Here is a 15,339-nt window from a genome sequence, read left to right on the forward strand (position 1 = left end):
GGGTTTAATATTTTTCCTAGAACTTTTTTTTTTTTTTTTTTTTTTTTTTTTTTTTTTTTTTTTTTTCCCCTTAAAAAAAAAAAAAAAAAAAAAAAAAACACAGAAAGAAACACAAATTCAGAAAAGGTCAGAGGGAAGTGAAGACTGAACCAGACACAGCAGAGCATCCCACTAGCAGGGCAAGGAAAGCATTTTAGCTGGGGCATTACCCAAGCAGCATACTACTTCTGGTAACTTTGCAACCTGCCAATATTCCCTTCTGAAGTGCTGCTTCCTGCCACAAGGAAGACTAACTGCACAAATCGGATTAAAGGAATGGTAGGAAACAGATGAAAATGGGCTTTGCACAAGTCTCTAGTCTTGAAATGAAAGTGTTCTTATGAATTCAACAAAAACAGTAAAGGGAGAAACTCCACAACACTGTGGAAAGAAGGTAACAAGAGCATGAATTCCTACCACCTGACTTTGAGCTGGGTATCTTGGGCTACCAACACAGTCAAAAGAGAGAGAGACTTCACAGAGCGATTCAGCTATAGTACAACATCTCTTTCAGAAGTCAGACAGGTGGTCTCACACCCAGTTTTTCTCTCTTCCCTTTAGAGGGAACACATGGTGAGGAGATGTCCAATTTAGGCACCTCGGTTAAGTACTTAAAAGTAAGAAGAATCCTCCCTTCCCACCTGAGTTTTCACAATAAGAGACAGAAATCCACCTGTAGATTTTTAATTACAATTAAGCAAACATACAGGTTTGTAAAAAGTGAAGATGCGTGTCAGGTACCTTACTTGCATCTTGCCATCGCTCCACCCATGCAAAATAACCCTTTTCACCCAAATTTCATGGTTGAGTGACATAATTAAACTCAGGACAGTTAATCTCAAGCTCCCCTTATTCTAAAAGCCCATGTTTCTGAGTCAGATCTGAAACAATGTGTTTTAAATTTCATTTATGCAATACGTTTCGAATACGTATTAGCTATCCCTACAACCCTTAACTCTACCTAGCACCTCTGTAAACTGCACAGAACTAAATCTTGGCACCGTTAAACAACTTTTTCTGAGGGAAGAAGACATATAACATAAGCCCATTCCCATCTCTCAGTATTAATCCTCACTCATATCTGGTAATTCATGGACTAGTCATTCCTATCTTCATGTCTTTCTAGCTAGACAAAGATTTTAACGAACACAACTAATTAAGCTATCAGGAATTCCCTATAACTTTCAGCAACAGAAGGCAAAATCCATTAGTAGTCCTTTGCACAAATGCAAAAAGCCAGGGAGAAAAAACCTAAACTTTATTTTTACCCTCTGGCAAATATTCAGACTATTTGCACAAGTTTTCTGAGGCATTATTCAAATGATTTTTCAGGTCCACTACATGTCATTTAACATCAATACAAGTGATAAAATTGTACAGAAAAGGTGAAGTACAGCCACCTTACATGAAGGTTGTTTTCAGTGATCTGGAGACTTACTCTGATTTTGCTAACATTTAAAATCAGGAAGGGGAGGAAAGGGAGACAATTGGATCATGACATACAAGTAAGGCCATTAAATGTGAGCTTGCCCATTATGAGTTTAAAACTTATTTAGAATTTCTACAATATAAGGCATGGAATTCAAGCAGCAATGGTGTTAAAAGCAAAAATAGCTAATAAACAGCTGCCTTCACATTCTGGTCAAGCCTTCCACAAAACAGGTATTTTTTTCCTTATCTCAAAAGGATACAGATAAGTAGGGGGACAAAACCAGTCCATCAACAAGAAAACACCCCAAAGAAAAACCCTCTTAGATTCATATAAAGTTGGAAGGTAGGTGAATTGGTTTTGCACACAAATCCTCAGTAACTTCCCGACTGCAATTAACATGAATTCTGGTGTGCACATGGGGACAGCCAGCTACACTTCTGTTACCTGCACATGAACTCAAAGGAAAGGTCCTGCACCATAAGCAATGAAGTGTGATATTCTGTCACTGTGGAAATGGTTTTAAAGACTACCCTTGGGGCTGAGGTTACACGTACAAAGACAGTGCTATGCTACAGTGTGTGAGACACCAAGATTTCATTACTGCCATAAGCTTTAGCTCTCCCCAGGTCAACAGAGCTCAGAATACAGCACAGCAGCAACTCCCCAGAGGCTGTTAAGCAGCAGCAATAAAGAAATAAAGCAGACGTGCAAAGGATGTCTCATCCAGAACCTTTTGGCTGCAAAGAGACAAATCTGAGCGTTGAATTACAGTACAGGGAGTGAAACAGGCAAGCAAAACCCATAGCACTCTACAAAAATTTCAGAAAGACCCATAGGAGAGGGAGGAACAGCAACTACAGTACAACTCTCCAAAGAGCTGAAGTATTAACTTCCTGATTTATAACGTGCATCCCTTTTCTCCTAAATCCCTGCTGCAGAAAAAGCAGCCTTCTAAAAAGGTTGTAACACATAGCAAAGTTCAAGAAAGGCTCTGTAAAAAAAGAAAACAAGATGCTACATGAAACCAGGCAGCAAGTATTTTGCATATGCCTTGGTCACAGCCAACATGGTCAGGAATCCCAGCACAAGTGGAAGGACAAAAGAATGCAGAAATGACAACACAAAAAAGAGCACATGGTGGCACATCCATCTCCAACAGCCCCTCCTGCACACAACCTCGCTTTCTGTCTACCACTCCAAACTCACTTCATTTTGGCTATTTTCCTCACCAGGAATTTTGAATACGCCTGGAATAAAAAAAAAAAAGTGCACTTTACATCAATGACAAAAAACATAATAACTGGTTTGTCGTAGCACACTTCTCAGAAGGCTGCAAAGCATTCTTCTTTCTATAAAGGTTATCAAATATCCTCAGACACCAAGAATTGACTTGCTCAAGGTGACTCAAACAAGCCACTTCTAATATATTTCCTTATTCTTTAGCTACTACCCCAAGTATACGCATAACGAGACTTTTCCAAGTTTTAAATAAGAGAAAAGACTGCAATAGAGCAATTTAGCATAGTAGCCTTCTAAACAGCCAGGGAACTATGGCTTAATTTTAGGACCTAAAAAGCAAAGACTGATTTGCAAACTACGTTTTCTTTACAGTCTACTCAAAGTTCTGCAGATTTCAGAGAACAAGCTCTGTGTTGATGAAACAATTTGGAGTTCATGATAAAACAAGTAATTATTTTTGTTCAGTATCAGAGGTGATACCAGCTTCAGAAAAATCAGCAGCCCATAAATGGCAAAGGTGTCATGACTATAAGGGAAGGAGCCCTTCAACAAAGTTCATTTACTTGTGGATTTATTTAGCAGCTACACTGAACTCTTCTCATTCAACTGACACACGCCTACAGCAAAGCAATGAAATATGGAAAAAACCCACCATGTGAAAAATAGAAATTTAAAAATGACAACAGTCTCAGTTTAATTCAGCATGTACATCAATGGTTTTCCCTGTAACTGACTGCATAGCCCAAATGTTCCATCCACACAAAGGGGGCTGCCAAGTGAACAATATATCTGCAATAAACAGCAAAAAAGCTGATATTATTAATGTAGCTCAGACTTCTGTCTTCTCTTTGGAAAAAATCTCATAACTGATCATTTATTTAGTGTTTGAAGTTATTTTTAGCAAGGATTTTTTTAGATGACAAACAGTGTTAAGGTCAGACTTCAAAACAAGAAGGAATGTAACCCCTGATTTTCTAACAAATTTCCCCACACAATTAACGATCTAGCTGGATAGCTTCTGGGGCAAGCAGAGCAGGGGAAAAAAAGTCTATCCTTACAGACAGAAAGTATCTGGACATTAATCATACAGGATGATTTCACAAAATACTATGCACAAAGATACATTAGCCAGGAAAAACAAAAACAAAGCACAAGTTTTAGGTTTCTTGAAGAAAGCTGGACTCCTATCTGGTTCATTGTTTTGTTCTTGTTTCCTGCACAATCAGTTATAATTTTTACACTTTGATAAGAATGCAACAAAAAGTGTAAGTAAGGCAATTTCTGTTGGTGTAAATTACGGCAGAGCACATAAGTAACATATCACAGTACACTCTGGCCAAGAGACAATTAAGTAAAGTGTTGAATGAGTAAGTGGCCCAAGTCCATGGACCAAAAGCACTGTATTGAAAAGAGGGGTAAATTGGTAAAAAGGAAGAACTTCTTACAGAAATGAGGAATATTAGCATCAGGTGTGGCAAGCAAGTAGTTTTAAGGTTTCCCACAGGTGTTGCAGGAGTAGACATTCAAGCATAACAAACAGCAAAGCATTCTAGGACACAGCTTCATCGACACAAGATGTTGCAACTAATTAATGGCTCTGCCTTTGCATGCATTTGGCTTCTTAGATATTTGGTTTTCTACTGAAACCAAGTACTCCAGCATCCAATTACCTGCAAACATTAACACCATCAAACACACAGCTTCAACCAGAGCAGCTAAATACGCAATTTTCATCAGAGAAATAAAAATAAGTCTGTAAAATTATATTAAGACATACCAAAAAATCATTACTATAAGCATACAGCATAAAATATTGGATACTCCTCTTAAAAAAAAGTATCCACTGAATTAGAAGCTGTATTACATTTTCTGCTACAATCTGTGTTCCAAACAATAAATCAACAATGTAAATTCTCTGGATAACAGTACATTAAATGCTAAGTGACTGGCACTCGGACACTAACAATCAGGTGATAATAAGACATATTTATTTACTAATAAAGAGAAAATTACACTAAGTTTAACAATAACGATAAATAGATTTTTTTTATTATTATTTCTTTTTGCTTGTGCATGTTGCATGTCTCTAAACCACACAGTGGTCAATTTTTTCTAAAATAGCTACACTATGCTAAAGTACATGAATGAGTTTCAGATGCCTGCAAGCGTTCCTGCATCAGATCCCAAGCCCCTGGCAAGCAGCCCTAACCAGGGGGCTGCAGTTTGGATTCCCATTCCCTTCACCTGCACTGCCATCTGTAAGGTCCCAGACATCTAACCGCAGCATAATCAAGTTCCTTCAACTAACCCATGGACTTGAGCTGGCTTAGGGCACTTCCCCACCTCAAATAATATTGGTAATGGAGCAATTGGCCTGCGGGGGGAAAGATGGGGAGGGTGTTACAATGCTGGATTTACACAGTGACTTTGATGGGCAGCTGTGTCAGTTATTTCCAGCTATTCAGACAGCTTCTGAGCACACACAGGTACCTTCATTTTGGTCAGCTGGTAGCTCTGCAGCCCAAAACAATGGTTAAACTGAATTACAGCACCTCCTTTGGTAGATGAATGTGGGAGGACACATCTGGTTGTTGCATCTGGTTCTTTAGATTTCACTTTAAACTCATCCCAGGCACCACGCAGATGGCCCTACATCTTCACAGAATATGGATTATTTTGTAAAAACGCAGGTCCTGTCAGCACAAAAGGAATCTGCACTATGTTGTTATTTTCCCTTCAATAAAGAAATGAGTTTCAGTAGTATGTCAGTGACTTAGCTGGTGTTTAACAAATAAAAACAAGTGACAACCAAGGAAGCCACTGGTAGGATGGTTTAGTGGACAACAGGAGACTGAGTAGTACGTTGAGCTGGATTCAGAACAGATTTCCTGCAGTACCTCAAGACCTTGCTCGGTCTGTCTTTACTGTGCTGTTTAGCAGCACTCCATCTGGCTCCAAACAGGCTGGTATGTCGAAAAGGGATAATGATGTGAGCCCAGGAGCCAATAACACAATAAGCAATGAGAGACTTAGTAAGTTTGGTTCTCAGCAGAACTAATTAGCCCTTGCGGATATTGATGCCACTACACCATTTCCAGGAAAAGCCGTCTGGGGCCAGCCCAGGCACTTCCACCCAGCACTCCACTGCACAGCGTGGACTCTTAACAAGCCAAGTGTGATATCCGAGCTGGCTGTGTGCAGCATCCTGTTCACAGATTTTATTTCCCATTCCTATAGTTTGGGAATAAGGGTCTACAGTTGTGCAACCTAATTCCCAGATGACTCATCTTCATGCAATAAGACAGAAATGTTTTCTTTTAGAGCTTGGGGAGCTGCTGAGAAACACCAGCACAACAGCTCGCAGAGTCAAGATTTAGGAAGAATAAATACAGCATTTTCTTTTGCTGAATCTTCTTAAGCCAGATCAGAGTCTTCTTAAGCCAGATCAGTTCCTCGACCTAATTTATGTTGTGTCTGCTACTGAACTACTGTAATACATAACACAGGGCAGCGAGTGGTGTAAAGATGAACCCAGGCCCTGATGGGTAACCACTTGGCAGTGATAACCTACCTACAGTATCTGTTTCTGCCCTCAGTTAAAACCAGGTAATGCCACTGAAGACATTCAGGTCACAGCAGTATGAACTGCATGCAGAATTAATCAACTGCTTTATATAAAATCGTAGTGATCAATCTCTTCGTGGCTTTGTTTCAACACACTTCAGTTACAAATGCTAACAGTGGGTTTCTGCGTAAGTTTGTGTCAGCTTTACAAAAGTCTCCAGCTTTCATGGTTATTCAGGATCTGCTTTGAACAGACATCTTAAGATTTTTACTTTATTAACCCACTCAGCACATAAAACTACAGATCAGGAGATACCAACTCTTCCTAAAGCATTAGGAACTTAATCTTCTGTAAATGGGTCTTCAAGATTATAATTAAATAAACAAATATGCAAACAAAAAGATGATGCACAACATTTATTGGTAGATTGAGACTTAAACTTCAGAAAATCCCTCTCTTTCAATAGGGCATTTCAACGCCTAACTGCAACTCTTAACGTGGCTCTAACAATGTTGCTAGTGAATTGCAAAGAAATAACTTACTTTTGGCACATCAACTGCCACCTCCCTCATGGCGCTGGGCCTGACATCATTCATCCCCTGCAGGAAGTCATTGAAAGCAATCATCACTGACCCAGCCACCTCGTTGTCCAACAGGTTAGGTCTTTTCCCCAGTGCTCTCCGCAATGCATGCAAACCTATTAAAAACAAACAAACAAACAAAAACCAAACCATGGAAATATGTAGACTTCTTCCCCGTTCTCACAAACATGAAGTGTACAATACACAAACACACAGCAGTACTGGAGAGGAAATGATGTTCATAAGAATGTCTCAATGCTGGGCCTTAACTGGGTCAAAAGAACATGCAAGACACTTCCAAAGAGAGAGTAAAAAAAAGGGGGATTTAATGACAGAATATAGACAGAATATAAACTACATCTGTTCCAAAAGACAAGGAAACAGCATCATCTCCAGGAACATAGGTGTGAAAATAACAGGGCAAAACCTCCAAATGTCCACACATCAATCCAAACATATTTCTAGACCAAAGAGCAAAAGGGATAACAACTATTCAAGGCGAACTTTAAATCAGCTCATGTAAGACATCTACAACCTTGTCCATTCCTCTATTAGGACTGTTTTCCAAGCTGCTCTTAAAAACAAATTGGTGAGATTTCTTTTACTTTCATTGGAACTCTATTTTGCTATCTAGTAAGATGCCAGATACCTGTATTTTTCTTGATATGCAACAAACCCAATAGCTTTTCATTCCCTTCAGCAATCACGCTTTTCAAATGCAGGCATAACTTCTACCTTCCCCTTTGTTTGGCCAAATCACCCATATACAATACCTATGAACCTCAATTCCTAGCTTCCCCCTGTAATTCAGTCCTTCAAAAGCTGCACAAGTCCCACCCACTCACACATCAGTATATATCAATAGCCCTTGGGCAGGACCAAGGGGTACCATCTGCAACTCCCAATCATTTCCCAGAGGGAGCAACTACAGCTCCCCTTGTGTTAGATGCCCAGAAGCATCATGGTTTTCCCACTGTGTAATTATGCCTTTTAAGCTCTAATACAATTTGGAGTTCTATCGCTTGTATTTCCAACCCTATTCTATGAACTGAAACTATTAAATATGTCATTTAGTATATTATCGTGTGGTAAGTATAATGCTGTACAGAGGTCTACACACATCCACGCAAATGCAGACCTGTAGTATCTGTTGTCATGTGTTACATTTTTTGTAATGAGGCAGTAAGTATGACACCAGTTTGCCTTGCATGACCATAAAAAGACAAACATTTGTTAAATCTTTTCTATATTTAACCAAACAAAACATCAATTAGTGCTACATGAAAGGACAATAAAAGGGATAAGCCATTTCTGAAAATAGACACGGTTTTAACTTTCAGGGGATTGTTGTCTTTTTTTCCACAGAGGCACTGGTAGATGTGGAAATGCAAAGTTTCTGACAATGACAGGAATTCTGCATTTCCTACAATATATACAACGTGCGAAGAGATATAATATCTCCCCTGTGAAGCAGTACAGCTGGTGTCTCTCCATAAACTGCCAATTATGGCAGAGTCGGAGCACCTGCATTCAATACCCAGGCTCTTAATACAAAAATGGAAAAAAAAAAAAAAAAGAAAAATTTGTAATTCAGGTTTCCCCTTGCACAGAACATCCAGAACTAATAAGATATATAAATAAAAACATTCCACGAGGCCAAGGAGAAAAATGAAAATCTGGTTACCAGAGGACAAGTATAAAACATAACTGACTCATTTTAACAACCCAGACGATTTTCATGTTATTCCTCCCCCGCTTCTTCCTTCCTCTGAAACAGTTCATTTTAAGCAAACAAAAAAAACTTAAGCAAGACAACATAGATTCACCCCTCCAGATAGAAAATTTACATCCAAGGAAATAATAAACTCAACATCTTATTCTAGTGTCATTGCAGCTAGCTCTTTGCAGGGTGAGACCTGCTACAGGGGTCGAGTCCTACGTTTAGTTTTTGGTGAAGTCAATTCACATGGCACTCTCACTTTAAAAAAAGAAAAAAAGAAAAAATAGATAACATAGCATGAAATTAAGTCATAGAGAAAACAAGTAACGGATAAAGATCTCTCCTCCTCATTTCTATACACATCTGCTCCATCAGGTACAAGTTTAGCCCAGATTAAAATTAGCATTTTAATCATGTCACAGTTACGGCTTTTTCATGACATGAGGAATTCTTAAAACCAAACAAGCTTATTTTAAAAACTGAGAGAGAACAGCACATAAAAATGCCCAAGGAGAATACTGTTCTTAAGGATCGTTACTGCCAGTGCTACTAGAAGTACGAGTGAAATTTCAGTCCTCAGCAGTTGGTTTGAAACACAACAGCCTTGATCCAGAACAGGAATAAAGAGGTCACAGCTTTCCAAACAAAGCCTGAATTCATTTCAGCATGTGCACGCACACACCACTGCACAGGTCAGCATTTAATTGAAACAACGTTTTACATTAAAACAATAATAAAAAACAGATTGAAAAAGTAAGCATGATTCTTCCTGTTTCCTCCTGTTATCATAATCATTCTTTCCTGCACTTCACATTGACCTCTAACCAGAGGAGGGGAAAAAAAGTCTTATTTAACAGGAGAAAGATACAGCCAGTGGCTTGCCGGAGGCAGAAAAACACATCCTTGTCTTGAGACACTGAAAGATGCATTTAATGTAAGGAAATGGAGGGTAGGGCACAAAAGATGCTGCTAGAAGCAACGCAGAAGCAAAGGGGGTGAAACACTACAGCAAACCCAAGTTTATCACTACAGAAGTTATAACACAGATAAACTGAAGATTCAGACATAGTATCTCAGAAAACATCGAGCATCCCAGCTCAGCTGTTGTGCATCTTTCACATGGGAATGTTTTGGTTTGAGTATATGCTGTTGCTGTAAACTGACTCCAAGCACAGCATTTATTTCAGCTTTTCTTGGTCCTTTTCAGATGCTGCTTCATTTTTAAGGATTATGAATCTCAATAGCCTTTTGGGAGTGACTGAGGAGGCTCAGGAGTAGGCGAATAGGTTTTCACTGTTTTGTTCCAGCAGGATGGGGAGGAAGGACTCGGACTTGGTGTGTTCCATAGGGTCAGTGGGACTGTTTGCACAGGCATGGGCCACCTACTTCTAGTAAAGGGATACAGGACTGGTCCCTAGGACTACCCTATGCTGAGCAGAAACCTAACTCGGAAGGCAGCCAAGTGAACAACACTGATTCTCCGTGGAGTATAAATGGAAAATCCCAGTTTAAAAAAGAAAAAAAAAAGAAAAGAAACAAGCATAATAAGTCATGCATGATTACAAACAATGGAAAATAAACAATTTGTTCCAGTCCAGCAACTGTGTGCTCTACCTCACCAACTCATCCTGTCTGTCTAGAACAGAGGAAACCAAGCGGACAGAGGGGAAAAAAAATAGCAGAACGCCCTGTCCTGGTACAGATGATCCTTCTTTGGTACCAGGCTATGCATGAGGTGAATAGCATTGTTTCACTCGAAGATTTTCTTGCTCATAGCTTGGCTAAGTGTTGGCACATTAGATCATAATCACAAATGTCTGAGCCTAAAAATAGACTCTACAACACTGCTATATTTGTCAGAGTCTGTGTATAATTATACACTACTGTAAATAATAGAAAGCATCCACTCAAAATGACAAACATATATACTTTAGATTTCAAAAACAGAATATACACAATACTTGAGGAAATGAACTGAACAAAATTGTTAATCATGCATCTTTCACTGCCCATCAACTATTTCTTCTGCAAACCCATCTTGTCTAGACTTACTCTACCAGAATCCTAATACCAGAATTTGTAAGTAGTTTCAAAGAAATTGTAATCTTCTTGTGAAATTGTTTACAAAAGGAGATGTTTCTTCTTTCCCTGCTAATCTGGCATTTCCCTCCCAAATTATTATGGCCAAACCCAGAAGACACATACCATTTCTCCCTGTGAACAGCTGTCAGATCCAACATGATACACTCCTGCATGGCTGGAACTGGAATGCTCAACAGTGTATGGAAAGATTTCAGCTTCCTAATGGCACTGGATGGGACATTTTCCCCTACTTTTAGATCTTCATATACAGTATTTCAAAATTAAACAGTTTTCTATGCATAGAAAAAGCATTTCCTACAACTTAAAATCAACTTTGAACTTTAGAAACTGTAAGAGGAGCATGTCTGACTTCACAAGCAAAGGATGCATCAGTTCCAGTGTTTAATATTTTTGAGATCAGGAATTCTTCTGCTTTATATTTGGCAATTTTTAATCAGCCTGGCTTCTGCACTCATTCATGAGAACAATCCCAAAATTATACTAGAAGTCTTTTATAGAACTTCAAGTGTCATATACTACAAATCACATGTATTCTTGAACACATCATAGCCTCATAAACAAAGGGAGTTTATAGCACTTCATTACATCACGATATTGGATGGTCAAATCCAAGAAAAAAACAAAAAAAAAAAAGAGGGAACGTGTCTGTATGTTGTTTGCAGTTATGCATAAGTACACAGTAACACAGACAAAGCCTGTTGGCCCAAGCAGATGGAAGCATTGCCTCTGCTCCCCTGAGAACGTCCCACAAACACATCCTCACCCGCTGAGTCAATCTTTCATCCTGTGCAGGCCCAGCAATTACCCACCACCGGGAGACGGCACGAGGCGGTAAGAAGAGCAGCTGTCATGAGCACTGAGGGACAGCAGGGACATGTCTGGGCAAAGGCTCTTTTTCCTTTACTCCCCAGACAGCGGAAAAACAGCACCAGGCAAGCACCTGATGTCTGTGGACCACTAGCAAGCTTTCCCTTTGCCTGCAGGTAGGAACCACCATTCACAATAGCTGAAAAACTCAGATGTGTTCTTCCATTTGCATCCTGAGAAACTTCTACAACTTGTGGGGGAGGAGGTTGGTGTGGTTTTTTTCAGGGTTTTTTTTGGTTGGTTGATTTTGTCTTCCCCCCCCAATGTATCTAAGTATGGAATCAAACAGACCAACATATTTACCAAGGAATGAAAAATAGTAATCCATGGACCAGACTCCTATACATATATTTTTAAACTTATTTATTTTTTATTTAATCTGTACATAAAATGCATGCTTATTTAGAAAAAATTAAGGAAGCAGAAATCCTTGCTTTTGCTCTTGAAACCATATCCTGCAATCTGTCTTTAGCTGCCAGTGCTATATGGGAAAAATCCCTGAAGAACTTCCATACACTGTTTGCACAGGAAGGATAATGCCCTTAAATCCCTTGTAACCATAACACTGCAAATTCATTCGGCTAACCTGAGCACTAATCTACTGTGGGGATTATGTACGCGATTTATAGTCCTTCGTGAGGAGCTCCGGCATTTGCTGTAACATGTCTATGGAGCTGACTAAAAGCTGCTGAGAGGTACGACAGGGGAGGGAAAGGAAGGAAGAAGCAACTGTATTTTCAAAACTTCTTTCATATAGGAAGCAGTTTATTCACAGATCAGCTACACACACATCATTTATCCTAAAACAATGCTAATAGAGGGAAATAAGGACTAGCAGACTGCCTGTTTCTAGCCTGGTCTCGTATGTAAACGTACCTAAGCTAAGGTTAGTCATACGTGTTAGAAGAAAAATAAGGACAGCCAGGCTACCAAACAGCAAGGGCAGAAAGACAAGAAGCAAGAGTTAGTGACTAAATGCCAGTCTAATTGTAATTAGGAATGTTGTCAAGTCAGAATATACCTAAAAGTTAAAGTCAGGAGAACTATGAAAACTTTGCCTGAAATGTAAGTTCTGTTCCCCATTCTAAACACAAATGCTTACTGCTAACAGATTTTTACTCCTGCAGAACTAACACAGACAGAGAAATTAAGTTACATTTCACCAGAGGATCTTTTATGATCTTTTATCAATTAAACAAAAGAACTAAGACTGCTTTCAGATCCTGATTTTGCTATTATATATTCCAGGAAATCATTTTACCTGAAGGCTGACAGGGAGTCAGAAAACATTGAACTTTTCTCCTATAGTACCATTTCTACACAAATAACTTGTCTGAAGTACAGCTGATGCTATCTTATTCAGAAAAAAAAATAATAAAAAAAGCACAGCTATGGAAAACATTTTTTACTCAGATACTGAGAAAGTTTGCAACTTTGCAACCTGAAGATGAACATCTACTCTAAGCGGGTTTAGTTCGGATCTTTCTAAAGGCAGCAAAACAAGATGGAGCGAGATGAATCATAAGGTGGTCAGTCCCTCTCTATGTACTATGAGAGGAATTAAATTCCTGCAGATTTTTAGTATGGGAAGAATTGCACCTCAAATATATTTGAAACAGTCTATTACCATTCAAGTTACTTTTGAAACCAGACTCAGCACAAAAGCCAAAAGAAAAAAAATGCATACCAATTGCTTCAGAGATGACACTGTACTTGAGCTCTAGATCTTCCCATATTATGGTCACTTAAAGAGTGTAAGAGCAAGCCAACTGATTAAACAAAATTTCAAGAGAACTAAGGAGAGAAGTGTTAGCTAAAATTCAAATGATACCAGAATCTAGAAATATAACTGTGTCAAATGAAATTCTGATTCAGCTCCTCCCTCAGTCTTCTCCAGAATAAAAAGACCCTTTCCTCATAAGAGAGGTGCTCCATTCCCTCGATCTAGCAGTTCCCTGTCCTTCTTGAACTGGGGAGCCCAGAACCATACACAGTACTCCAGACACAGCCTCACCAGGACAGAGTAGTAGGAGAGATAACCTCCCTTGACCTGCTGGCCACACTCTTCTTGATGCACCCCAGGATGCCATTGGCCTTCTTGGCCACACCACTGTGATTCTGTAACATTCACACACGCGATTTAACTGTCTGCCCCACACTTTGTCCTACTGCCCTGAATCACTGTCTTTCAGTTAGCAAAATGCCAGTTAAGATGAATGACTCTGTGTACAGCATGCGGTACTACCAAGAAGAAAGTCCACAGATCTGCCAAACCCTTCTCAGAGATTAAAGGTCAAGAAGTTGTCTTCGGTCCTCGGATGTCCAAAACCTTCAAAGTTAACACAGGGGAGCAAGCAGCTCGGATCATTGCAGAAAAACCAAACCCATAGGATGATTTATAAGACAGTGGACTGCAGAGTGTCTTCAAAAATCAGTTTAGTCTTGGTTAAATCATTTTCATGCACTCAAAGGCTATACAGACATCTGAGGGTTTTTTCTGTTGGTACAGGAATAACATTGCTTAGCACACAGCTCTCACCCAGCTTCACACGCAGGGAGCTGAAGCCCCCGAGGGATGCAAAACCCGATAAGCAGAACAGCGAGTAGCACGTGACTCCTCTCACTGTGGCTTAGAGCTGGGTTACCAGCATTGTGTTAAATCTCAGGTCTAGAAAATAAAAAGGGGCCACACAGAACCGCCTGTTCCCCCACAGCTTGGCCAGTGACCCAGCCTAAGACAGCATCTGCCCTAAATTTATTCTGTTCTTAAGCAAAATGACACAATGCTAAGTTTTCAGGACATGCAATCCGAGGAACAACATTCTGACTGCCATTTCACAACCCACTGGTCTGCACAGGTAGGGCTGCACCAACCCAGGCGACTTTGGCGTCCTGCACCCGCTCACCCTTCAAACCAAACAACTTGTTTTGGGGCTGACCCTCCAATCAATTCAAATGCCGAAGTTTCTATACGCATTGCCACACACAAATATAGTTTCTTCTGTACCACTGAAGCTGCAGAAGCAAGAACGTGATGTCGATCTGCCATGAAGGTCAGTTTAAAATATTAATGGCAGTTATTGATTGAATCTTCTGAAATACTCTTTATTTCCTGCTTATATAAATATCAGCAGACAGAATGGGATGTGCTTTAAACAGATTATTAAGTACTCAACCCACAACTGTGTATATGAAGTCAGCAATCCCATCATCCAATTAACTGCAAGCCAGTTTCAAATAAAAACACACTTAAATTAGTTATGATGAAAACCAAAAGTTCACATGCCCTGACTGCCGTAAGTGCGCAACATTCTCCATACAAAAAAAATTAAAAAATCAAGTACCATTACAAAAGCAAAGAAAAAAAAAGCCAAAGATTTTATATAAGAAAAAACTACAAAGAGGAATATAATACGCACCAGCATCTCTTCAGAGAGGCAAACAGAGCAAGACTCTCTGGATACAAAGACAGTCACGCTAAGGAAACATCTGTGCATTCAGCATATGCAAAGACACAGGGTGAAAAGAGATTCCAAAATTTTGCAATCACATCAGAATGACACCAAACCAATGTAAAAGAGCGAGAACCTAACCCTATGCATCTAAAATAACACAATTTTTGTGGAATCTTAGGAAAGTAGTTGAACTATTTCAAATGTCTAAGACAGCAATTCTAAAACCAATTTTGACTTTGACTTTGCTCCACAAGATGTTTCAGGGATAAAATTCTAAGAAAGAGGGCAAGGGACTCCACAGACAAGAATAAGGTCAACACACTCCACCCAGTCTCAAG

General features: G+C 39.4%; 1 protein-coding gene across 2 annotated transcripts in view; it reads right to left on the reverse strand.

Annotated features, from left to right (window-relative positions):
- The window catches only part of SPATA5 (spermatogenesis associated 5), a 205,890-nt gene that overhangs the window by 171,505 nt on the left and 19,046 nt on the right, over positions 1-15,339 (reverse strand). For both annotated transcript variants that reach the window (XM_014949867.1, XM_014949866.1), the window contains exon 10: positions 6,818-6,972. In XM_014949867.1, the coding sequence (XP_014805353.1) occupies positions 6,818-6,972 (155 nt within the window). The remainder of the gene's footprint in view (positions 1-6,817; positions 6,973-15,339) is intronic.

The sequence above is a fragment of the Calidris pugnax genome, unplaced genomic scaffold (genome assembly GCF_001431845.1).
Source record: "Calidris pugnax isolate Ruff unplaced genomic scaffold, ASM143184v1 scaffold42, whole genome shotgun sequence".
NCBI lineage: Eukaryota > Metazoa > Chordata > Aves > Charadriiformes > Scolopacidae > Calidris > Calidris pugnax.